This window comes from Salvelinus alpinus, chromosome 28, assembly GCF_045679555.1.
Source record: "Salvelinus alpinus chromosome 28, SLU_Salpinus.1, whole genome shotgun sequence".
Lineage (NCBI taxonomy): Eukaryota > Metazoa > Chordata > Actinopteri > Salmoniformes > Salmonidae > Salvelinus > Salvelinus alpinus.
This window is the reverse complement of record NC_092113.1, coordinates 42,145,672-42,172,773: the sequence shown is the minus strand read 5'-3', so window position 1 is coordinate 42,172,773 and position 27,102 is coordinate 42,145,672. Positions and strand designations below refer to the sequence as shown.

Genomic DNA, 27,102 nt, shown 5'->3' with positions numbered 1-27,102 from the left:
CGTCCAGAGCCGTCAGTCAGCCATGAGCTGTCCCTCAGCCAGAAGCGGCTAGTAATTCAGAACTGCCCCTCAGTCCAGAGCTGTCTCTCTGTCCGGAGCTGCCCTTCAGTCCGGAGTTGCCCCTCTATCCTGAGCTACCTCTTTATCCTGAGCTACCTCTCTCTCCTAAGCTATCCCTCTGTCCTGAGCTATCCCTATGTCCTGAACTACCTTGTCCCAGAGCTGTCCTTGATTCTGGTGTTGCCCCTAAATTTAGGTGGGGTTATTTGGAGGGTGGTCATTGTGGGGTGGCTAAGGAAGCGGGGATTGATTATGGTGGGGTGGGAACCACGCCCGGAGCCTAAGCCACCACCGTGGTCAGATGCCCACCCAGACCCTCCCCTGGACTTTTTGGTGATGCGTTCGGAGTACGCATCTTGAGGGGGGGGTTATGTCACGTTCCTGACCTGTTTTCTGTTTAGTTTTGTGTGTTAGTTGGTCAGGACGTGAGTTTGGGTGGGCATTCTATGTTATCTGTTTCTATGTTGGTTTAGGGTTGCCTGGTATGGCTCTCAATTGGAGGCAGGTGTTTGGCGTTCCTCTAATTGAGAGTCATATTTAGGTAGGCTGTTCACAGTGTTTGTTTGTGGGTGGTTGTCTCCTGTGTCTGTGTCGATGTTTGCACCATACGGGACTGTTTACGGTTTGTTCATTTATGTAGTCTGTTCCTGTTCATTTCGTTCTTCACGTTGTATGTAAGTTCGTTGTTCAGGTCTGTCTACTTTCGTTTTGTTATTTTGTATCATTTTCAAGTATAGTTCGTTTTCGTGTTTTGTTCGTTTTGTTTATTTAAAATAAAATTCATCATGTATTCACAACCCGCTGCGCCTTGGTTCGATCACTACTCCTCCTCTTCTTATGAAGAGAGAGAGGAACGCCGTTACAGGAATGGGTAAACCATTGGAATGGGTAAACCATTGGAATGTATACATCATTAGAATGGGTAAACCATTGGAATGGGTAAACCATTGGAATGTATACATCATTAGAATGGGTAAACCATTGGAATGGGTAAACCATTGGAATGGGTAAATCATTGGAATGGGTAAACCATTGGAATGTATACATCATTAGAATGGGTAAACCATTGGAATGGGTAAACCATTGGAATTTATACATCATTGGAATGGGTAAACCATTGGAATGGGTAAACCATTGGAATTTATACATCAGTGGAATATAGTCATACTGACTGGTTCTTTAGTCCTATCTAAAACGGTTCGAGGACAATTCTCATATTTAGTTTTTACTTAGTCACAGCTTTAATCAATTATATTTCTATCAACTAGCAAGGACAGACCAGTGAGTTATTTAAATATTGAACACACACACACACACACACACACACACACACACACACACACACACACACACACACACACTGCACACGTCCTTTAACCATTCAGCTCAGTTCAAGTAACTGAACTAAATGACTACCGCCCCGTAGCACTCACTTCTGTCATCATGAAGTGCTTTGAGAGACTAGTCAAGTATCATATCACCTCTACCTTACCTGACACCCTAGACCCACTTCAATTTGCCTACCGCGCCAATAGATCCACAGACGATGCAATCGCCATCTCACTTGCACACTGCCCTTTCCCATCTGGACAAGAGGAATACCCATGTGAGAATGCTGTTCATTGTCTACAGCTCAGCCTTCAACATCATAGTCCCCTCCAAGCTCATCGTGTTCACATTCTATCATCCAGAAGATGAGGTCAGTACAAATGCATCAAAGTTAGGACTGAGAGACTGAAAAAATAGCTTCTATCTCAAGGCCATCAGACTGTTAAACAGCCATCACTCGCCAGCCTCCACCCAGTACTCTGCCCTGAACTTAGTCACTGTCACTAGCTGGTTACCACCCAGTACCCTGTCCTGAACTTAGTCACTGTCACTAGCTGGTTACCACCCAGTACCCTGTCCTGAACTTAGTCACTGTCACTAGCCGGTTACCATCCAGTTACTGAACCCTGCACCTTAGAGGCATAGAAATACATAGTACATAGAAATTGAATCACTGGTCACTTTAATAATGTTTACATACTATTTCACTCATTTCATATGTATACTGAACAAAAATATAAATTAAATCGTTCAACAATTTCAATGATTTTACTTAGTTACAATTCATATAAGGAAATCAGTCAATTTAAATTAATGCCCTAATCTATGGATTTCACATGACTGGACAGGGGCGCAGTCATGGGTGGGTCTGGGAGGGCATAGGCCCACCCACTTGGGAGCCAGGCCCACCCACTGGGGAGCCAGGCCCAGCCAATCAGAATGAGTTTTCCCCCACAAAAGGCCTTTATTAAAGACATAAATACTCCTCAGTTTCACCAGCTGTCCAGGTGGCTGGTCTCAGATGATGCCGCAGGTGAAGAAGCCAAATGTGGAGGTCCTGGGCTGGCGTGGTTACACGGTCTGCGGTTGTGAGGCCGGGTTGGACGTACTGCTAAATTCTCTAAAACGGCGTTGAAGGCGGCTTAAGGTAGAGAAATTAACATTAAATTCTCTGGCAACAGCTCTGGTGGACATTCCTGCAGTCAGCATGTTAATTGCACACTCCCTCAAAACCTGAGACATCTGTGGCAGTGTTGTGTGACATAACTGCACATTTTAGAGTGGCCTTTTATTGTCCCCAGCACAAGGTGCACCTGTGTAACGAACATGCTGTTCTTGATATGCCACACCTGTCAGGTGGATGGATTATCTTGGTTAAGGGGAAATGCTCACTAACAGGGATGTAAACAAATGTGTGCACAACGTTTGAGGGAAAGAAGCTTTTTGTGCACGTGGAACATTTCTGGGATCTTTTATTTCAGCTCATGAAGCACGGGACCAAAACTTTACATGTTGCATTTAAATTTTTGTTCAGTATGTATACTGTATTCTAATCAATGCCATTCCTATTTGACTATTGCTGTACATACAGTCCATTCTAAAGTATTCAGACCCATTGACTTTTTCCACATTTTGTTACGTTACAGCCTTATTCTAAAATGAATTTAAATAAAATAATCTCATCAATCTATCTTTATTTTAAACAGAACTTTTAAATAAAAAACTGAAACACCTTATTTACATAAGTATTCAGATCTTTTTCTATGAGATTCGAAATTGAGCTCAGGTGCATCCTGTTTCCATTGATCATCCTTGAGATGTTTCTACAACTTGATTGGAGTTCACCTGTGGTAAATTCAATTGATTGGACATGATTTAGGAGGGCACACACCTGTCTATATACGGTCCCACAGTTGACAGTGCATGTCAGAGAAAAAAAAAACAAGAAGCACAGATCTGGGGAAGGACACCAAAACATTTCTGCAGCATTGAAGGTCACCAAGAACACAGTGGCCGCCATCATTCTTAAAATGGAATAAGTTTGTATTATTTTACTTTTAGAATTGTGTGTATTGTTGAGAATTGTTAGATATCACTGTTGGAGCTCGGGAACACAAGCATTTCGCTACACCCGCAATAACATCTGCTAAATATGTGTATGCGAACAATAAAAATGGATTTGATTTCATTCAACACAGACGTGGTGAATTGGTGAGCTGACTTATGTAGAGAGCGGGGTGGTATTATATTCACCGTTCGTGATTCTGTGGCCTATGTAACAGTATATAGCCAGTATATAACAGTATATAGCCTACTGTTAATACTGCTATGACAACCATTTGGACTTCTAGTAGACGCTACAATATTTCACTAACCATTCAATTAATTAATTGGTTGTCTGAATGATAACGTTGTCATTTATATAGATAAAGAGGCCAGCCCAACAAACTTCAAAGTTTACAACAATAAAACGTACTCGGGAATATTGAAGCCTATTGATGATCCAATGAATGCGCTGGATTATGACGTAATTAGCCTACACAGTCTTCGTTATGCCTGTGCGATCAGTCCTAGTCTTCATTAGACTACCCAATAGGAGTCCTTGAATGGCAAAGTATGATCTCCCGCATTGAAATAAATGATTGGCAAACGCTGTGTTATTCAATCAGACAATAATAAGCCTAGTAAGAATGTAATTACATATAATAGCCTAGCCATTGAAACGAGGAGCAGTTACTGCCTGTCTGAGTTCTCTCTCTCTCTCTCTCTCTCCCCCACGCGCTCACTCTCCCTTTCTCACACACGCCGACAGCCTCTTTCCCCCTCTCACTCTCACTCTCTCCCTCGCCCGATCCCGACTCTCTTTCCGACAATAAACATGGCTGCAAAATCGGACGGAGCAGCCCTGTCTGTGCAGACTACCGAGAACCCCGTACCACCACCACTCCGATGTATGGTCGCAGCCGAGCCCGACCAGGGTCCCTCGTCGTGCCGCTATGCTTCTAAGCCCTACTCGCTCCTGGATTGCTGCTGGGTGTTGTGCTCACTGCTCGTCTTCTTTTCAGACGGGGCCACCGACCTGTGGCTTGCCGCGGACTACTACCTGAGACGGGACTACTGGTGGTTCGGGCTAACACTGGTCTTCGTGGTGGTTCCCTCCGCCGTGGTTCAGGTGTTGAGTTTCAGGTGGATAGTCTACGACTACTCGGATATCAGCGGCAGCAGCAGCGGGGCAGTGGCGGCAGTCAGTGCGGCGGCAGAGTCTTCCAGGGGAGGCGAGTGTAATTTCAGCACCAAGGGCAGCATCAACACCAACAAACAGCACGGTGGCGGAGCGGCCAATGCTGCTACTGTTGCCGGGGTTGGATGCTCGTCGGCAGGGCAGAATGCGGCGGGGGCTGGGACTGAGAGCGGCACCCGGACATGCTGCAGAGTGTGTATGTGGCTGTTCCAGTCAATTCTTCACCTCCTACAACTGGGCCAGGTCTGGAGGTAAATACAGATATACATTTATTATGCAGCATACAGCAGCCGTCTGATCAATATGAGACACGTGCACTTGAGCGTGCAAGCAGGCAGCCGTGCTCTGCACGCTCTCCGTGGAGGAGCAACACCTCTCTGCTGTAGATACCGGTCAACCGGTCAGTCAGTCCACGCGGTAAAGATGTTTCAGCCCAGAGCCATGTTTAGAGAGGTTACATTTAAATATATGTCTCCTCTGTGTAGCCTATCAAAAATGTTCCGTTAGGATTGTGATGTTCTATGGCATACCATATGCTGGTTATGTGAATCTCTATAGGATCATGTGCTTATTTTTAGGGTTGTTTATGGTGTGAATATAAGGTTTGAGACTATGTTGGTCATGCCGAGCCTACCAGTAACCTCAACAGAAGGAAATGCATGCCTACTACTACCAGTCATGGTCGAGTGATTCTAGAATGTCTAGTGTGTGTGTGTGTGTGTGTGTGTGTGTGTGTGTGTGTGTGTGAGAGAGAGAGTGTGTGTGTGTAAGTGTATGTATGAATGTGCATGCATAAGAGAGGAGGATTGATGAAGGAGAGATAGCATGCAGGAGGAGGAGGATGATGATGAGGATGATGAGGAGGAGGATGATTATGAAGAGGATGATTAGGAGGAGGATGATGAGGAGGAGGATGAGGAGGAGGATGATGAGGAGGAGGAGGATAATGAGGAGGATGAGGATGAGGAGGATGATGAGGAGGAGGATGATTATGAAGAGGATGATGAGGAGGAGGATGATGAGGAGGATGATGATGAGGATGATGAGGATGAGGAGGATGAGGGTAATGGTGAGGATGAGGAGGAGGAGGATGGTGAGGAGGAGGAAAATTATGACGATGATGAGGATAATGGTGATGTAGATGATGAGGAGAAGGAGGAGGATGATAATGATGAGGAGGAGGTGGAGGAGGAGGAGGATGATGGAGGAGGAGGAGGATGATGGAGCCCACATATTAGCATTCTGTTAAGAGAGAAATGAAGTCCATTCATTGATAAAACTCTCCAAAAGCTAAACGGTATCCGCTGGGCTCACGCTCTGGAGCGCGTGGTGATATCTGTTTCATTGCACAAACTGCTTCATGAATATTTAATAACAGTAGACCAAGACTGTTTCATGTCTTTGTAAGACTGACTCAGCCTTACTTTCTGCCCAAATATACAGGAGGCCTACTTCCTGCCGTCTCGCCAGTTCAAAATTTGCTGAGTTGCCTTTTCGGGAAACACCACTCACTGGGCACAGACGTCACTTCAACGTTTGGTCTATATTCCCTGACGTTCATGACTTTGCAAATCCAATCCATTTTCCATGTTGATTCATTACTATTAACAAGCGTCAAAAGTCTCTTAGGAGGCTTTCAGGCAAGGGCAGATCAGGGCAGATCGGGATAGGGTTGGGCAGGACATGACAGGCCAGGCCATGGCAGATCAGGGCAGGCTAGGCCAGGCCAAGGCAGACCAGGATAGGACAGGCCAGGGCAGACCAGGGCAGGCCAGAGTAGGGCAGGGCCAGGCCAGAGTAGGGCAGGCCAGGGCCATGGCAGACCAGGGCAGGCCAGGGCCAGGGCAGGCCAGGCCAAAGTAGGGCAGGCCAAGGCAGGCCAGGGCCAGGGCAGACCAGGCCAGAGTAGGGCAGGCCAGGGCCAAGGCAGGCCAGGGGCAGGGGCAGGGCCAAGGCTGGGAAGGGCAGGGCAGGGCAGGCCAGGGCCAAGGCAGGCCAGGGGCAGGGCTGTGAAGGGCAGGGCAGGCCAGGGCCAAGGCAGGGCTGGGAAGGGCAGGGCAGGGCAGGGCCAAGGCAGGCCAGGGGCAGGGCTGGGAAGGGCAGGCCAGGGCCAAGGCAGGCCAGGGGCAGGGCTGGTAAGGGCAGGGCAGGCCAGGGCCAAGGCAGGCCAGGGGCAGGGCTGGGAAGGGCAGGCCAGGGCCAAGGCAGGGCTGGGAAGGGCTGGGAAGGGCAGGGCTGGTCATACGTAATAGTATCATCCGCATATAGATGAAGTTGACATTTTTTTTACAGATTGACCAATGGTGTTTATATAAATAGTGAAGAGATCAGGTCCCAGAATCCACCCCTGTGGTACACCTTTATGTACTTCCAGAAATGCAGACTGAACCCCATCAAGGACGATGGCTAAGCTCATCATGATACCATCAACAGTCCTATCAAGGACTTGTTCAATAAAATAGCAGGATCAACAGTATCAAAAGCTTTTGACAGGTCCACAAATAAAGCAGCACATTTCATTTTAGAGTCTAAAGTATCGACAAGATAATTAACAACTAAACTGGTTACTGTACATATTATATGCCCAGGACTAAACCCTGTGTCCTAAACCCTGTGTCCTAAACCCTGTGTCCTAAACCCTGTGTCCTAAACCCTGTGTCCTAAACGCTGTGTCCTAAACCCTGACTGTAGTGGTTGTTGTAATAGTCCCATGTCCTAAACCCTGACTGTAGTGGTTGTTGTAATAGTACTGTGTCCTAAACCCTGTGTCCTAAACCCTGTGTCCTAAACCCTGTGTCCTAAACCCTGACTGTAGTGGATGTTGTAATAGTACTGTGTCCTAAACCCTGTGTCCTAAACCCTGTGTCCTAAACCCTGTGTCCTAAACCCTGTTTCCTAAACCCTGACTGGTTTACTTTCTAAATGCATTTATCAGATACAAAACAAAATAGCTTCATTGTACATTTACCCAGGATTCTAGAATCTGAGCTCGACAAGGAAGCCTTGAAATGGGGCAATATTAATTAACTGCCGTCTCCCTTATGGAGACCTGATTTACATACTTTTGGAATATTTGAATTTATGTAACCTTTATTTAACTAGGCAAGACAGTTACGAACAAATTCTTATTTACAACGACGGCCTACCAAAAGGCAAAAGGCCTCCTGCGGGGACGGGGGCTGGGATTAAAAATATATTTTTTTATATATAAATATATGACCAAACACACATCACGACAAGAGAGACACCACAACATTACATAAAGGTAATAGACCTAACACATCAGCATAGCAAGGCAGCAACACATGACCATACAGCATGGTAGCAACACCACATGGCAGCAACACAACATGGTAGCAGCACAAAACATGGTGCAAACATTATTGGGCACAGACAACAGCACAAAGACAAGAAGGTAGAGACAACAATACATCACACAAAGCTGCCAAAACTGTCAGTAAGAGTGTCCATGATTGAGTCTTTGAATGAAGCGATTGAGATAAAACTGTCCAGTTTGAGTGTTTGTTGCAGCTCGTTCCAGTCGCTAGCTGCAGATAACTGAAAAGAGGAGCGACCCAGGGATGTGTGTGCTTTGGGGACCTTTAACAGAATGTGACTGGCAGAACGGGTGTTGTATGTGGAGGATGAGAGCAGCAGTAGATATCTCAGATAGGGGGGAGTGAGGCCTTAGAGGGTTTTATAAATAAGCATCAACCAGTGGGTCTTGTGACGGGTATACAAAGAGGATCAGTTTACAGAGGAGTATAGAGTGCAGTGATGTGTCCTATAAGGAGCATTGGTGGCAAATCTGATGGCCGAATGGTAAAGAACATCTAGCCGCTCGAGAGCACCCTTACCTGCCGATCTATAAATTACGTCTCCGTAATCTAGCATGGGTAGGATGGTCATCTGAATCAGGGTTAGTTTGGCAGCTGGGGTGAAAGAGGAGTGATTACGATAGAGGAAACCAAGTCTAGATGTAACTTTATCCTGCAGCTTTGATATGTGCTGAGAGAAGGACAGTGTACCATCTAGCCATACTCCCAAGTACTTGTATGAGGTGACTACGTCAAGCTCTAAACCCTCAGAGGTAGTAATAACATATGCAGGAAGAGGGGTGTTCTTCTTACCAAACCACATGACTTTTGTTTTGGAGGTGTTCAGAACAAGTTTAAGGGTAGAGAAAGCTTGTTGGACACTAAGAAATCTTTGTTGTAGATCATTTAACACTAAATCCAGCTGGGGCCAGCTGAGTATAAAACTGTAAAATCTGAAAGTAAATTCATGAGAGCGGAGGAAACCAAGATGGCGTAGCAGTCGGATGTGTCTTTGTCCTGTCTGTCCCGTGTAAATAGTATTCGTATTTTTCGTATACATTTCGTATATATTTTAATTTCACTTTCCATCTAGGAACTGAATATACATTCCTACATTCCGCCTCACCCAATGTGGTACGGACCTGCTATTTTTTTATACTTTAGAACCGTAACCCCAATCAGAAGCTAGCCAGATAACTAGCTACTAGCTAGTAGTCAGTTAGCCACTGCTGCGGTCTTCGCCCTTAACTCGGACACAGCCAGCTTCAATACCGGGCCAATACCTGCCAGTCTGCAAGCGCGATATCAACCCAGAGCATATAGGACTGCTTTTTCTCTACCACATCACCGGATTCCTGACGCAAGCTCTGGACAATTACACCGTATTATCACAGCTAGCTAGCTGCAACCGAGTGGCTACTACTGGCTACTACTGGCTAACACCTCTGTCCCGAAGCAAGCACCAGTTAGCCTTGAGCTAGCCTCGAGCTAGGCCCATCTGCCGGCTAGCCGAAGAGGTCTACCAGCGAACTCTTGGGCTACAATACCTCTTTTGCCAATTGGACTGGACCTTTTTTTTGCCGACACAGAGCCCTGCCAATCCATCACAACTGGTCTAAATCAGCTACAAGCTAATTTAGCCATTTTTTTTTGCCGCTGCTAGTAGCTTTTACCTTCTGCACAGACACCAGCCCTGTTATTAGCCTGGATATTACTCACCAATTTACCAGCATCGGACTGTCTCTCGACAACAACGCCGGATTCCTGCCGTAATCCCTGAGCCACTACTTCTGATCCTCACAGCTAGCTTGCAGCTAGCGCAGTTAGCGCCACTGCCACGAAGCTAGCACCAGTTAGCAAACACAATTCTACAATTCACAACCTCTCTTTCGCCATTCGGCTTGGATTCTCTGGATTCTCTGTCGACACGACCACGTCTGAGCAGACCCCCTCCGTCTGAGCAGACCACCCCCCGGGCTACTAACTTTAAACGCCGCGTGCTAGCTTAGTGGAGGCCTCCCTGCTCCATCTACGGCTGCCCCCTGGACACTATGATCACTTGGCTACATAGCTGATGCATGCTTGACTGTCCATTAATTCACGGTACTCCATTCTGTTTATTTGTGTTTTATCTGTCGGCTCTGTGCTTTAACTCAGGATCTGTGTGTAGTTAATCCGACCCTCTCTGCCTAGTCGTCGCCATTTTTACCTGTTGTTGCTGTGTTAGACTAGCACCCTGTTATTGCTGCTGTTATCTTACCTGTTGTTTTAGCTAGCTCTCCCAATCAAGACCTGCAATCACTTTATGCCTTATTGTATGTCTCTCTCAAATATCAATATGCCTTGCATACTGTTGTTCAGGCTAGTTTTCATTATCATTGTTTTGGTTTGCAATGGACCCTGTAGTTCCACTCTCCGTACCTCTGATACCCCCTTTGTCCCACCCCCCACACATGCGGTGACCTCACCCATTGAGACCAGCATGTCCAGAGATACAACCTCTCTTATCATCACCCAGTGCCTGGGCTTGCCTCCGCTGTACCCGCGCCCCTCCATACCCCTGTCTGCACATTATGCCCAGAATCTATTCTACCACGCCCATAAATCTGCTCCTTTTATTCTTTGTCCCCAACGCTCTAGGCGACCAGTTTTGATAGCCTTTAGCCGCACCCTCATCCTACTACTCCTCTGTTCCTCGGGTGATGTGGAGGTAAACCCAGGCCCTGCATGTCCCCAGTCACCCTCATTTGTTGACTTCTGTGATCGAAAAAGCCTTGGCCTCATGCATGTCAACATCAGAAGCCTCCTCCCTAAGTTTGCCTTACTCACCGCTTTAGCACACTCTGCCAATCCTGATGTCCTTGCCGTGTCCGAATCCTGGCTTAGGAAGGCCACCAAAAATTCTGAGATTTCCATACCCAACTATAACACTTTCCGTCAAGATAGAACTGCCAAAGGGGGAGGAGTTGCAATCTACTGCAGAGATAGCCTGCAAAGTTCTGTCATACTTTCCAGGTCTATGCCCAAACAGTTCGAACTTCTAATTTTAAAAATTAATCTCTCCAGAAATAAGTCTCTCACTGTTGCCGCCTGCTACCGACCCCCCTCAGCTCCCAGCTGTGCCCTGGACACCATCTGTGAATTGATCGCTCCCCATCTAGCTTCAGAGTTTGTTCTGTTAGGTGACCTAAACTGGGATATGCTTAACACCCCGGCAGTCCTACATTCCAAGCTTGATGCCCTCAATCTCACACAAATCATCAAGGAACCCACCAGGTACAACCCTAAATCCGTAAACATGGGCACCCTAATAGACATTATCCTGACCAACCTGCCCTCCAAATACACCTCTGCTGTCTTCAATCAAGATCTCAGCGATCACTGCCTCATTGCCTGTATCCGCCACGGGTCCGCGGTCAAACGACCACCCCTCATCACTGTCAAACGCTCCCTAAAACACTTCTGCGAGCAGGCCTTTCTAATCGACCTGGCCCGGGTACCCTGGAAGGATATTGACCTCATCCCGTCAGTTGAGGATGCCTGGTCATTCTTTAAATGTTACTTCCTCACCATATTAGACAAGCACGCTCCGTTCAAAAAATGCAGAACCAAGAACAGATATAGCCCTTGGTTCACTCCAGACCTGACTGCCCTCGACCAGCACAAAAACATCCTGTGGCGAACTGCAATAGCATCGAAGAGCCCCCGCGATATGCAACTGTTCAGGGAAGTCAGGAACCAATACACGCAGTCAGTCAGGAAAGCAAAGGCCAGCTTTTTCAAGCAGAAATTCGCATCCTGTAGCTCTAACTCCAAAAAGTTCTGGGATACTGTAAAGTCCATGGAGAACAAGAGCACCTCCTCCCAGCTGCCCACTGCACTGAGGCTAGGTAACACGGTCACCACCGATAAATCCGTGATAATCGAAGACTTCAACAAGCATTTCTCAATGGCTGGCCATGCCTTCCTCCTGGCGACTCCAACCTTGGCCAACAGCCCCGCCCCCCCCGCTGCTACTCGCCCAAGCCTCCCCAGCTTCTCCTTTACCCAAATCCAGATAGCAGATGTTCTGAAAGAGCTGGAAAACCTGGACCCATACAAATCAGCTGGGCTTGACAATCTGGACCCCCTATTTCTGAAACTGTCCGCCGCCATTGTCGCACCCCCTATTACCAGCCTGTTCAACCTCTCCTTCGTATCATCTGAGATCCCCAAGGATTGGAAAGCTGCCGCGGTCATCCCCCTCTTCAAAGGGGGAGACACCCTGGACCCAAACTGTTACAGACCTATATCCATCCTGCCCTGCCTATCTAAGGTCTTCGAAAGCCAAGTCAACAAACAGATCACTGACCATCTCGAATCCCACCGTACCTTCTCCGCTGTGCAATCCGGTTTCCGAGCCGGTCACGGGTGCACCTCAGCCACGCTCAAGGTACTAAACGATATCATAACCGCCATCGATAAAAGACATTACTGTGCAGCCGTCTTCATCGACCTGGCCAAGGCTTTCGACTCTGTCAATCACCATATTCTTATCGGCAGACTCAGTAGCCTCGGTTTTTCTAATGACTGCCTTGCCTGGTTCACCAACTACTTTGCAGACAGAGTTCAGTGTGTCAAATCGGAGGGCATGTTGTCCGGTCCTCTGGCAGTCTCTATGGGGGTACCACAGGGTTCAATTCTCGGGCCGACTCTTTTCTCTGTATACATCAATGATGTTGCTCTTGCTGCGGGCGATTCCCTGATCCACCTCTACGCAGACGACACCATTCTATATACTTCCGGCCCTTCCTTGGACACTGTGCTATCTAACCTCCAAACGAGCTTCAATGCCATACAACACTCCTTCCGTGGCCTCCAACTGCTCTTAAACGCTAGTAAAACCAAATGCATGCTTTTCAACCGTTCGCTGCCTGCACCCGCACGCCCGACTAGCATCACCACCCTGGACGGTTCCGACCTAGAATATGTGGACATCTATAAGTACCTAGGTGTCTGGCTAGACTGCAAACTCTCCTTCCAGACTCATATCAAACATCTCCAATCCAAAATCAAATCAAGAATCGGCTTTCTATTCCGCAACAAAGCCTCCTTCACTCACGCCGCCAAACTTACCCTAGTAAAACTGACTATCCTACCGATCCTCGACTTCGGCGATGTCATCTACAAAATAGCTTCTAACACTCTACTCAGCAAACTGGATGCAGTTTATCACAGTGCCATTCGTTTTGTTACTAAAGCACCTTATACGACCCACCACTGCGACCTGTATGCCCTAGTCGGCTGGCCCTCGCTACATGTTCGTCGTCAGACCCACTGGCTCCAGGTCATCTACAAGGCTATGCTAGGTAAAGTGCCGCCTTATCTCAGTTCACTGGTCACGATGGCTACACCCACCCGCAGCACGCGCTCCAGCAGGTGTATCTCACTGATCATCCCTAAAGCTAAAACCTCATTTGGACGCCTTTCCTTCCAGTTCTCTGCTGCCTGCGACTGGAACGAATTGCAAAAATCTCTGAAGTTGGAGACTTTTATCTCCCTCAACAACTTTAAAAATCTGCTATCCGAGCAGCTAACCGATCGCTGCAGCTGTACATAGTCCATCTGTAAACTACCCACCCAATTTACCTACCTCACCCCCCATACTGCTTTTATTTATTTACTTTTCTGCTCTTTTGCACACCAGTATCTCTTCTTGCACATGATCATCTGATGATTTATCACTCCAGTGTTAATCTGCTAAATTGTAATTATTAGATTTATTGCCTACCTCATGCCTTTTGCACACATTGTATATAGATTCTCTTTTTTTCTACCATGTTATTGACTTGTTTATTGTTTACTCCATGTGTAACTCTGTGTTGTCTGTTCACACTGCTATGCTTTATCTTGGCCAGGTCGCAGTTGCAAATGAGAACTTGTTCTCAACTAGCCTACCTGGTTAAATAAAGGTGAAATAAAAAATAAATAAAAAAAGAGAGCCTCCTACTGCCTGAGCTATGTGGTTGATGTAAATTTAGAACAGCGTGGGGCCTAGGATTGAGCCTTGGGGTGCTCCCTTGGTGACAGGCCGTGGCTCAGACAGCAGATGTTCTGACTTTATATACTGCGCTCTTTGGGAGAGGTAGTTAGTAAACCAGGCCAAAGACCCCTCAGAGACACCAACACTCCTTAGCCAGCCCATAAGAATGGAATGGTCTACCGTATCAAAAGCTTTGGCTAAGTCAATTAAAATAGCAGCACAACATTGCTTAGAATTAAGGGCAATGGTGACATCATAGAGGACCTTTAAGGTTGCAGTGACACATCCATGACCTGAGCTGAAACCTGATTGCATACCAGAGAATACTATAGACATCAATAAACCAAGTCAGTTGATTATTGACAAGTTTTTCCAACACTTTTTAATAACAGCGCAAAATAGAAATGGGTCTATAACAGTTAGGATCCGCTTGATCTCCCCCTTTAAATAAAGGATGCACCGTGGCTGCCTTCTAAGCCATGGGAACCTCCCCAGAGAGGAGAGACAGGTTAAAAAGGTCAGAGATGGGCTTGGTGATGATATGGGCAACAACCTTAAAGAAGAAAGGGTCTAAACCATCTGACCCATATGTTTTTTGGGGTCAAGTTTCAGGAGCTCCTTTAGCACCTCGGACTCAGTGACCGCCTGGAAGGAGAAACTTTGTAGCGGGGCAGGAGAAAAAGAGGGAGAAGCGTCGGGGCTAGTCGCATTAGAAGGTGGGGAGATGAGGAAATGTTGGACGGGCAATGAAGCATGACTGAGTCAAATAGGAATCCTGACTTAATGAAGTGGTGATTAAAGAGCTCAGCCATGTGCTCCTTGTCAGTAACAACCACATCATCAACATTAAGAGACATGGGCAGCTGTGGAGGAGGAGGGTTTATTCTCTAGGTCTTTAACTGTTTTCCAGAACTTCTTGGGGTTAGACCCACAGAGAGAGAACTGAGCCTTAAATTAACTAACTTTGGCCTTCCGGATAGCCTGAGTCCACTTATTTCTCATTTGCCTGAACGAGAGCCAGTCAGCCTGAGTATGCGTGTGCCGAGCCTTTCACCAAATGGAATTCTTGAGGTCGAGTAACTCTGCAAAATCACGGTTGAACCAGGGGCTGAACCTGTTTTTAATTCTCATTTTCTTTATGGGGGCGTGTTTGTTAACAATACCACTGAAAATATCAAAAAAGAAGGTCCAAGCGTCTTCGACAGAGGAGATCAAGCTGATTCTATACCAAGTTACAGAGGCCAGTTCATGAAGGAAGGCTTGCTCATTAAAGTTTTTTAGCAAGCGTCTCTGACAAATCAGGAAAGGTCGTTTCACCGAACAGCCATTACGAACACAGGGTGTAAAACAGTGATCACTAAGGCCATTACAGAAAACACCAGACTGATAACTATTAGGATTATTTGTGAGGATAACATCAAGGAGAGTAGCCTTTTCTGTGTGTTAGGAGTCATTCTTTGTGGGATTGGTAATAATCTCAGAAAGATTTAGGGAGTCTCATTTCTTTAAGACTTGCTCAGGTGGATTAAGCATGTCCCAGTTTAGGTCACCTAGCAGGACAAATTCAGACTTAGTGTAAGGGGCCAGGAAAGAGCTTAGGGCAGGCAGGGTACAGGCCGGTGCTGATGGTGACCAATAACACCCAGCATCAGTCAACAAAGAGTTATTTAAAAGGTTCATGCTTAAAACCAGCAAATCAAATTGTTTGGGAACAGACTTGGTGGAGACAACCGAGCACTGAAGGTGATCCTTGGTAAAGATTGCCACTCCACAACCTTTGGAAGATCCGTCTTGCCGAAAAAGGTTATAACTAGAAAGGTTAACATCAGTATTCAAAACACTGTTTCTTAATAAACACGTCTCAGTAATGAACAACACATGTGGATTAGAGCTGTGAATCCAAACTTTCAATTGACCAATTGTAATTAATAAGCTTCTAGTGTTAACGTGCAGAAAACCCAGGCTTTAACTTCTCTGGGATATGTGGGACGCTAACGTCCCACTTGGGCAAAAGCCAGTAAAAATGCAGAGCGCCAAATTCAAATAAATTACTATAAAAATCAAACTTTCATGAAATCACACATGCAATACACCAAATTAAAGCTACACTTGTTGTGAATCCAGCCAACATGTCAGATTTCAAATAGGCTTTTCGGCGAAAGCAAATTATCCTATTATTTGAGGATAGCACCATAGTAAACAAAGAGAGAGAAGCATATTTCAACCCTGCAGGCGCGACACAAAACGCAGAAATAAAAATATAATTCATGCCTTACCTTTGACGAGCTTCTGTTGTTGGCACTCCAATATGTCCCATAAACATCACAAATGGTCCTTTTGTTCGATTAATTCCGTCAATATATATCCAAAATGTCCATTTATTTGGCGCGTTTGATCCAGAAAAACACCGGTTCCAACTTGTGCAATGTGACTACAAAATATCTCAAAAGTTACCTGTAAACTTTGCCAAAACATTTCAAACTACTTTTGTAATACAACTTTAGGTCTTTTTTAACGTAAATAATCGATAAAATTGAAGACGGGATGATCTGTGTTCAATAAAGGATTAAAACAAACTGTAGCTAGCTTTCAGGTCATGCGCCTCTAACAGTACACTTCAAGTGACCCTCGTTCAAGATGGCGGTACTTCTTCATTACACAAAGGAAAAAACCTGAATCATTTTCTAAAGACTGTTGACATCCAGTGGAAGCGGTAGGAACTGCAAGAAGGTCCCTTAGAAATCTGGATTCCCAATTAAAATTAATTGAAAAGAGAGTGACCTCAAAATAAATAAAAATCAAAATGGTTTGTCCTCTGGGTTTCGCCTGCTAAATAAGTTAAGTTTGTTTTCTATCCAAATCTACTAATAATATGCATATCTTATCTTCTGGGGATGAGTAGCTGGCAGTTGAATTTGGGTATGCTTTTCATCCAAACGTGAAAATGCTGCCCCCTATCCTAGAGCAGTTAACGAGAGCAGAAATCAGTGAAGCAGATATCCGAGCACAAGTCATAATTGGGGCTAGCAACAGTAGGTGGGCCAGGGTGTACATGCACATTTCCAGATATCATCAACCGTAATACAATCAGGGCAAGGCAGAGGACAGGGAGAGCTCTGCAGTGTTGATTTTTTATGACATTTGAATGTGCATTAGATGGCAACAAGATCATATTATACAGCATTTTCATCGGGTAACATGAAAACAAAGCTGGCGAGAGGTGGTTAGAATAGGATGGGAGGCCAAGAGTCCGTGTAACCAATAGAGAGTCAGAGTCCCGAGTGTGGGAACGAACATAGTCTGTCCCACGGTCTGTTAAACAAGCAAGCTCATAGTCAACAAAGCACACAGGAATCATGAGGCAAATAGCATAAAGCACAATAAAAAAATATAACGACTTGGGGCTAGCCATTGTAAGTTCAGAGTTACTCGCCCCTGTCACGTTCCTGACCTTATTTCCTTTGTTTAGTCTTTGTTTTAGTGTTGGTCAGGACGTGAGCTGGGTGGGCATTCTATGTTTTATGTTGGGTTTGTTGTTTGGCCTAATATGGTTCTCAATCAGAGGCAGGTGTTTGTCATTGTCTCTGATTGGGAACCATATTAAGGTAGCCTGTGTTCAATGTTTGTTTGTGGGTGATTGTTCCTGTTCGTGCGTTCATGTGTTTTATGTTCTCAGGTTCAGGACTGTAGCTTCGTAGGTTTTCGTCTGTTTATTGTTTTTTGTTCGTATTGAAAAAAGTGTTCCAATATATATGGAAACGTACAACGCTGCGCTTTGGTCCTCCTCTCCTTCTACCGACAAAAGCCCTTACAGCCCCAACAAGATAACTTGAGAGAAAAGCTCTCTATAAGTCCAGTAGGCTACGAAAGTATGAGATTAAATACATTAATAGTAGGCCTATAATTCAGATCAGTACTAAGTGTATGGTGTATGTGTGTGTGTGTGTGCTGGAGGCAAGTGAAAGGTTGGGAGAGGACCTATACCTGCACCAGACGGGGGGAGACAGGACAGGGCAGACGGTGAAACAGATCGCCGGGTGGAATCCAAGCAGCAGTGCAGCAGGCAACGGGAGTAGGTGACCCACTTGGGAAAAGCTTTTTTCGTGAGGCAGATTCCTTGTAGAAAATCCTACCTAGCTAACGTAGCTAGCAAGTTTCTGTCCACCGTTTTTTTTTCTTTTCCCATGTGCAAAAGGAGGTCGTTAGCTAGCTATATCTCTTCAAAGTTGTCCTGTGGCTGTTGTATTTTGGAGATTGCAAGGAGGATACCTTCTGATGTGATCAAAGCAACAATATTGTTTCTTATTGAGGTCACAACTGAAGTGTCCTGGCTGCATACCAGTAAAAACAATACTTGAGAAACCTGCTTATTTTCCTCGAAAGTACGTAATGTCACATTTCCAAAAGCTATACAGTATTACAAAGAACAAGTTCATTATCCAACACCTTAAAAAATATTTTATGTTTTACTTCATGTTGATGAAATTCATGCTAATGTCGGGTCAAATTCATTCTGTGAAGGAGAGCTCTCCTTATCCCAGAATTGCCCAGAATCCCCGCAATGCCTAATGACGTCTCTGGCTGTGTATAGAGTAATCCACGTAGACTATGATAACAATGTTAAAAATGTTGGTCATTAAGCGCTGCATGCTTAAACAGACCAGGATCTAATTGGTCTGCCACTGTGGATTTCCTGTTGTCTAGCAAAGCATCCAGGACGTATTTTTCTGTAAACAGCCGAAAAGAAAAGCTCTGATTATAATTTCTTGGATCATTCAGTAAGTTTCCCCTATCACATCCATCCCACATCTCCTTGATGGTGTCATGCCCTGACCATAGAGAGCTTTTTATTCTCTATGTTGGTTAGGTCGGGGTGTGACTAGGGTGGGTTATCTAGGTGATTTATACATCTCTGTTGGCCTGGTATGGTTCCCAATCAGAGGCAGCTGTTTATCGTTGTCTCTGATTGGGGATCATATTTAGGCAGCCATTTCCCCTTTGTACTTTGTGGGATCTTGTCTATGTATAGTTGCCTGTCAGCACTATTGTTAGCTTCACGTTTCGTTTGGAGATTTATTGTTTTTTTTGTTTTGCTTTGAGTTTCACCTAGTAATAAAAAGATGTGGAATCCAGATCACGCTGCGCTTTGGTCCACTCATTATAACGATCGTGACAGATGGTAATAACACTGTTGTCCCAAGTGGCCGGTTTTGAAGACATTTCCCGACGTCCAAAGGACATGCAATTTCGACGCTCACCTTGAACAATCTCCCTGCATTTATGAGCGCATCCGATGCAGATTAGGCGAGACTATACCAGAGATATAGGGACAATCTCAATTGCATACTCCTCTCTCCTCGTCAATGGAGGAGAAGGTCAGAGGGGAGGGACCTCTGGCAACAGGATAGATAATAAACAAACAGTAAAATACCATATTTGGATAAGTGAACCCCCCCCCCCTCCCCCTTAGAATTGCAATGGCAAACTTGCTGAGGTTTAACCAATAACCTTCCAGATCACAAATCAAGCTAATTGGCTTCCATCTGTGATCAATTGTAGTGACTTTGATTAGTTCAGAATAAAAGCAGTTGTTTATAGAGGACTCCACTGCTTAGTAGTGCAATACAAAGCAAAAAAAATCCACCAAAATGTCCAAGGTATTTTCTATCCCTCGGAGGACAGTTAGGAGGACCGTTATTAAGAAGTGGAAGACATATGGCACCACCAAGACCCTGCATGGATCGTCCCTCCGAACTGGATGACCTGGCAAGGAGGAGACTGATCAGAGAGGCTACCGAGAAGCCAATGGCGACATTGAAGGAGCTCCAAGTCTTTATGGCAAAGACTGGTCAGTGTGTGGATGTGACCATAATAGTTCAAGCTCTCCACTGATATGGCCCCTATAGGAGGATGGCAAGAAAAGAAAAAACACTCCTCAAAAAAAGCCACATCAAGTGTCGTTTGAGCGTTCCCAACAAAGCGTTTTGTAGATTCCGAGGGGGAAAAAGGTGCTGTGGTCATGATGAGACCAAAATTGAACTTTTTGGGGTCTGAACGCAAAACGATATGTCTGGTGAAATCCCAATACATCTTACCACCCAAAGAACACCCTGTCTACAGTAAATAACACCCTGTCTACAGTAAATAACACCCTGTCTACAGTAAAGAACACCCTGTCTACAGTAAAGAACACCCTGTCTACAGTAAAGAACACAGTTTCTACAGTAAAGAACACCCTGTCTACAGTAAAGAACACCCTGTCTACAGTAAAGAACACAGTTTCTACAGTAAAGAACACCCTGTCTACAGTAAATAACACCCTGTCTACGGTAAAGAACACCCTGTCTACAGTAAAGAACACCCTGTCTACAGTAAAGAACACAGTTTCTACAGTAAAGAACACCCTGTCTACAGTAAAGAACACCCTGTCTACAGTAAAGAACACCATGTCTACAGTAAAGAACACCATGTCTACAGTAAAGAACACCCTGTCTACAGTAAAGAACACCATGTCTACAGTAAATAACACCCTGTCTACAGTAAAGAACACCCTGTCTACAGTAAAAAACACCCTGTCTACAGTAAATAACACCATGTCTACAGTAAATAACACCCTGTCTACAGTAAAGAACACCCTGTCTACAGTAAAGAACACCCTGTCTACAGTAAAGAACACCCTGTCTACAGTAAAGAACACCCTGTCTACAGTAAAGAACACCCTGTCTACAGTAAAGAACACCCTGTCTACAGTAAAGAACACCCTGTCTACAGTAAATAACACCCTGTCTACAGTAAAGAACACCCCGTCTACAGTAAATAACACCATGCCTACAGTAAATAACACCCTGTCTACAGTAAATAACACCATGTCTACAGTAAAGAACACCATGCCTACGGTAAATAACACCCTGTCTACAGTAAATAACACCATGTCTACAGTAAAGAACACCATGCCTACGGTAAAGAACACCCTGTCTACAGTAAAAAACACCCTGTCTACAGTAAAGAACACCCTGTCTACAGTAAAGAACACCCTGTCTACAGTAAAGAACACCCTGTCTACATTAAAGAACACAGTTTCTACAGTAAAGAACACCCTGTCTACAGTAAAGAACACAGTTTCTACAGTAAAGAACACCCTGTCTACAGTAAAAAACACCCTGTCTACAGTAAAGAACACCCTGTCTACAGTAAAGAACACCCTGTCTACAGTAAATAACACCCTGTCTACAGTAAAGAACACCCTGTCTACAGTAAAGAACACCCTGTCTACAGTAAAGAACACCCTGTCTACAGTAAAGAACACCCTGTCTACAGTAAAGAACACCCTGTCTACAGTAAAGAACACAGTTTCTACAGTAAAGAACACCATGTCTACAGTAAAGAACACCCTGTCTACAGTAAAGAACACCATGTCTACAGTAAAGAACACCATGTCTACAGTAAAGAACACCATGTCTACAGTAAAGAACACCCTGTCTACAGTAAAGAACACCATGTCTACAGTAAATAACACCCTGTCTACAGTAAAGAACACCCTGTCTACAGTAAAAAACACCCTGTCTACAGTAAATAACACCATGTCTACAGTAAAGAACACCCTGTCTAAAGTAAAGAACACTCTGTCTACAGTAAAGAACACCCTGTCTACAGTAAAGAACACCCTGTCTACAGTAAAGAACACAGTTTCTACAGTAAAGAACACCCTGTCTACAGTAAAGAACACCCTGTCTACAGTAAAGAACACAGTTTCTACAGTAAAGAACACCCTGTCTACAGTAAATAACACCCTGTCTACGGTAAAGAACACCCTGTCTACAGTAAAGAACACCCTGTCTACAGTAAAGAACACAGTTTCTACAGTAAAGAACACCATGTCTACAGTAAAGAACACCCTGTCTACAGTAAAGAACACCATGTCTACAGTAAAGAACACCATGTCTACAGTAAAGAACACCATGTCTACAGTAAAGAACACCCTGTCTACAGTAAAGAACACCATGTCTACAGTAAATAACACCCTGTCTACAGTAAAGAACACCCTGTCTACAGTAAAAAACACCCTGTCTACAGTAAATAACACCATGTCTACAGTAAATAACACCCTGTCTACAGTAAAGAACACCCTGTCTACAGTAAAGAACACCCTGTCTACAGTAAATAACACCCTGTCTACAGTAAAGAACACCCTGTCTACAGTAAAGAACACCCTGTCTACAGTAAAGAACACAGTTTCTACAGTAAAGAACACCCTGTCTACAGTAAAGAACACCCTGTCTACAGTAAATAACACCCTGTCTACAGTAAAGAACACAGTTTCTACAGTAAAGAACACCCTGTCTACAGTAAAGAACACAGTTTCTACAGTAAAGAACACAGTTTCTACAGTAAAGAACACAGTTTCTACAGTAAAGAACACCCTGTCTACAGTAAAGAACATCATGTCTACAGTAAAGAACACCCTGTCTACAGTAAATAACACCCTGCCTACAGTAAAGAACACAGTTTCTACAGTAAAGAACACCCTGTCTACAGTAAAGAACACCATGTCTACAGTAAAGAACACCATGTCTACAGTAAAGAACACCCTGTCTACAGTAAAGAACACCATGTCTACAGTAAAGAACACTCTGTCTACAGTAAATAACACCCTGTCTACAGTAAAGAACACCCTGTCTACAGTAAAGAACACCCTGTCTACAGTAAAGAACACCCTGTCTACAGTAAATAACATCATGTCTACAGTAAATAACACCCTGTCTACAGTAAATAACACCCTGTCTACAGTAAAGAACACCCTGTCTACAGTAAAGAACACCCTGTCTACAGTAAAGAACACCCTGTCTACAGTAAAGAACACCCTGTCTACAGTAAAGAACACCCTGTCTACAGTAAAGAACACCCTGTCTACAGTAAAGAACACCCTATCTACAGTAAAGAACACCCTGTCTACAGTAAATAACACCATGTCTACAGTAAAGAACACCCTGTCTACAGTAAATAACACTCTGTCTACAGTAAAGAACACCATGTCTACAGTAAAGAACACCATGCCTACGGTAAAGAACACCCTGTCTATAGTAAAGAACACCCCGTCTACAGTAAATAACACCATGCCTACAGTAAATAACACCCTGTCTACAGTAAATAACACCATGTCTACAGTAAAGAACACCATGCCTACGGTAAAGAACACCCTGTCTACAGTAAATAACACCATGTCTACAGTAAAGAACACCATGCCTACGGTAAAGAACACCCTGTCTACAGTAAAAAACACCCTGTCTACAGTAAAGAACACCCTGTCTACAGTAAAGAACACCCTGTCTACAGTAAAGAACACCCTGTCTACAGTAAAGAACACAGTTTCTACAGTAAAGAACACCCTGTCTACAGTAAAGAACACAGTTTCTACAGTAAAGAACACCCTGTCTACAGTAAATAACACCCTGTCTACAGTAAAGAACACCCTGTCTACAGTAAAGAACACCCTGTCTACAGTAAAGAACACCCTGTCTACAGTAAAGAACACCCTGTCTACAGTAAAGAACACCCTGTCTACAGTAAAGAACACCCTGTCTACAGTAAATAACACCCTGTCTACAGTAAAGAACACCCTGTCTACAGTAAAGAACACCCTGTCTACAGTAAAGAACACCCTGTCTACAGTAAAGAACACCCTGTCTACAGTAAAGAACACCCTGTCTACAGTAAAGAACACCATGTCTACAGTAAAGAACACCCTGTCTACAGTAAATAACACTCTGTCTACAGTAAAGAACACCATGTCTACAGTAAAGAACACCATGCCTACGGTAAAGAACACCCTGTCTACGGTAAAGAACACCCCGTCTACAGTAAATAACACCACGCCTACAGTAAATAACACCCTGTCTACAGTAAATAACACCATGTCTACGGTAAAGAACACCATGCCTACGGTAAATAACACCCTGTCTACAGTAAATAACACCCTGTCTACAGTAAAGAACACCATGTCTACGGTAAAGAACACCATGCCTACGGTAAAGAACACCCTGTCTACAGTAAAAAACACCCTGTCTACAGTAAAGAACACCCTGTCTACAGTAAAGAACACCCTGTCTACAGTAAAGAACACCCTGTCTACAGTAAAGAACACCATGCCTACGGTAAATAACACCCTGTCTACAGTAAATAACACCCTGTCTACAGTAAATAACACCATGTCTACAGTAAAGAACACCATGCCTACGGTAAATAACACCCTGTCTACAGTAAATAACACCATGTCTACGGTAAAGAACACCATGCCTACGGTAAAGAACACCCTGTCTACAGTAAAAAACACCCTGTCTACAGTAAAGAACACCCTGTCTACAGTAAAGAACACCCTGTCTACAGTAAAGAACACCCTGTCTACAGTAAAGAACACCCTGTCTACAGTAAAGAACACCCCGTCTACAGTAAAGAACACCCTGTCTACAGTAAAGAACACCCTGTCTACAGTAAAGAACACCCTGTCTATAGTAAATAACACCATGCCTACAGTAAAGAACACCCTGTCTACAGTAAAGAACACCCTGTCTATAGTAAATAACACCATGCCTACAGTAAAGAACACCCTGTCTACAGTAAAGAACACCATGTCTACAGTAAATAACACCCTGTCTACAGTAAATAACACCCTGTCTACAGTAAAGAACACCATGTCTACAGTAAAGAACACCATGTCTACAGTAAATAACACCATGTCTACAGTAAAGAACACCCTGTCTACAGTAAAGAACACCCTGCCTACAGTAAAGAACACCCTGTCTACAGTAAAGAACACCCTGTCTACAGTAAAGAACACCCTGTCTACAGTAAATGACACCCTGTCTACAGTAAATAACACCATGTCTACAGTAAATGACACCCTGTCTACTGTAAAGGACACCCTGTCTACAGTAAAGAACACCATGTCTACAGTAAAGAACACAGTTTCTACAGTAAAGAACACCATGTCTATAGTAAATAACACAGTTTCTACAGTAAAGAACACCATGTCTATAGTAAATAACACCCTGTCTACAGTAAATAACACCATGTCTACAGTAAAGAACACAGTTTCTACAGTAAAGAACACCCTGTCTACAGTAAAGAACACTCTGTCTACAGTAAATAACACCCTGTCTACAGTAAAGAACACCATGTTTACAGTAAAGAACACCCTGTCTACAGTAAAGAACACCCTGTCTACAGTAAAGAACACCCAGTCTACAGTAAAGAACACCCTGTCTACAGTAAAGAACACCCTGTCTACAATAAAGAACACCCTGTCTACAGTAAAGAACACCCTGTCTACAGTAAATAACACCCTGTCTACAGTAAATAACACAGTTTCTACAGTAAAGAACACCCTGTCTACAGTAAAGAACACTCTGTCTACAGTAAAGAACACAGTTTCTACAGTAAAGAACACCATGTTTACAGTAAATAACACCCTGTCTACAGTAAAGAACACAGTTTCTACAGTAAAGAACACGTTGTCTACAGTAAAGAACACAGTTTCTACAGTAAAGAACACCCTGTCTACAGTAAAGAACACCCTGCCTACAGTAAAGAACACCCTGTCTACAGTAAAGAACACCCTGTCTACAGTAAAGAACACCCTGTCTACAGTAAATGACACCCTGTCTACAGTAAATAACACCATGTCTACAGTAAATGACACCCTGTCTACTGTAAAGGACACCCTGTCTACAGTAAAGAACACCATGTCTACAGTAAAGAACACAGTTTCTACAGTAAAGAACACCATGTCTACAGTAAAGAACACCCTGTCTACAGTAAAGAACACAGTTTCTACAGTAAAGAACACCCTGTCTACAGTAAATAACACCATGTCTACAGTAAAGAACACAGTTTCTACAGTAAAGAACACCCTGTCTAAAGTAAAGAACACTCTGTCTACAGTAAAGAACACCCTGTCTACAGTAAAGAACACCCTGTCTACAGTAAAGAACACAGTTTCTACAGTAAAGAACACCCTGTCTACAGTAAAGAACACCCTGTCTACAGTAAAGAACACAGTTTCTACAGTAAAGAACACCCTGTCTACAGTAAATAACACCCTGTCTACGGTAAAGAACACCCTGTCTACAGTAAAGAATACCCTGTCATAAAGAACACCCTGTCTATAGTAAAGAACACAGTTTCTACAGTAAAGAACACCATGTCTACAGTAAAGAACACCCTGTCTACAGTAAAGAACACCATGTCTACAGTAAAGAACACCATGTCTACAGTAAAGAACACCATGTCTACAGTAAAGAACACCCTGTCTACAGTAAAGAACACCATGTCTACAGTAAATAACACCCTGTCTACAGTAAAGAACACCCTGTCTACAGTAGAAAACACCCTGTCTACAGTAAATAACACCATGTCTACAGTAAATAACACCCTGTCTACAGTAAATAACACCCTGTCTACAGTAAAGAACACCCTGTCTACAGTAAAGAACACCCTGTCTACAGTAAATAACACCCTGTCTACAGTAAAGAACACCCTGTCTACAGTAAAGAACACCCTGTCTACAGTAAAGAACACAGTTTCTACAGTAAAGAACACCATGTCTACAGTAAAGAACACCCTGTCTACAGTAAATAACACCCTGTCTACAGTAAAGAACACAGTTTCTACAGTAAAGAACACCCTGTCTACAGTAAAGAACACAGTTTCTACAGTAAAGAACACAGTTTCTACAGTAAAGAACACCCTGTCTACAGTAAAGAACATCATGTCTACAGTAAAGAACACACTGTCTACAGTAAATAACACCCTGCCTACAGTAAAGAACACAGTTTCTACAGTAAAGAACACCCTGTCTACAGTAAATAACACCCTGTCTACGGTAAAGAACACCCTGTCTACAGTAAAGAACACCCTGTCTATAGTAAAGAACACAGTTTCTACAGTAAAGAACACCATGTCTACAGTAAAGAACACCCTGTCTACAGTAAAGAACACCATGTCTACAGTAAAGAACACCATGTCTACAGTAAAGAACACCATGTCTACAGTAAAGAACACCCTGTCTACAGTAAAGAACACCATGTCTACAGTAAATAACACCCTGTCTACAGTAAAGAACACCCTGTCTACAGTAA

At 44.1% G+C, this 27,102-nt stretch overlaps 1 protein-coding gene across 1 annotated transcript in view; it reads left to right on the top strand.

The window, feature by feature from the left end:
* Nucleotides 1-3,995: 3,995 nt before the first annotated feature.
* The window catches only part of LOC139557901 (XK-related protein 7-like), a 181,991-nt gene continuing 158,884 nt past the window's right edge, over nucleotides 3,996-27,102 (top strand). Inside the window, exon 1 of the mRNA XM_071373226.1 lies at nucleotides 3,996-4,881. Within this exon, the coding sequence (XP_071229327.1) occupies nucleotides 4,028-4,881 (854 nt within the window). The 5' untranslated portion in view covers nucleotides 3,996-4,027. The remainder of the gene's footprint in view (nucleotides 4,882-27,102) is intronic.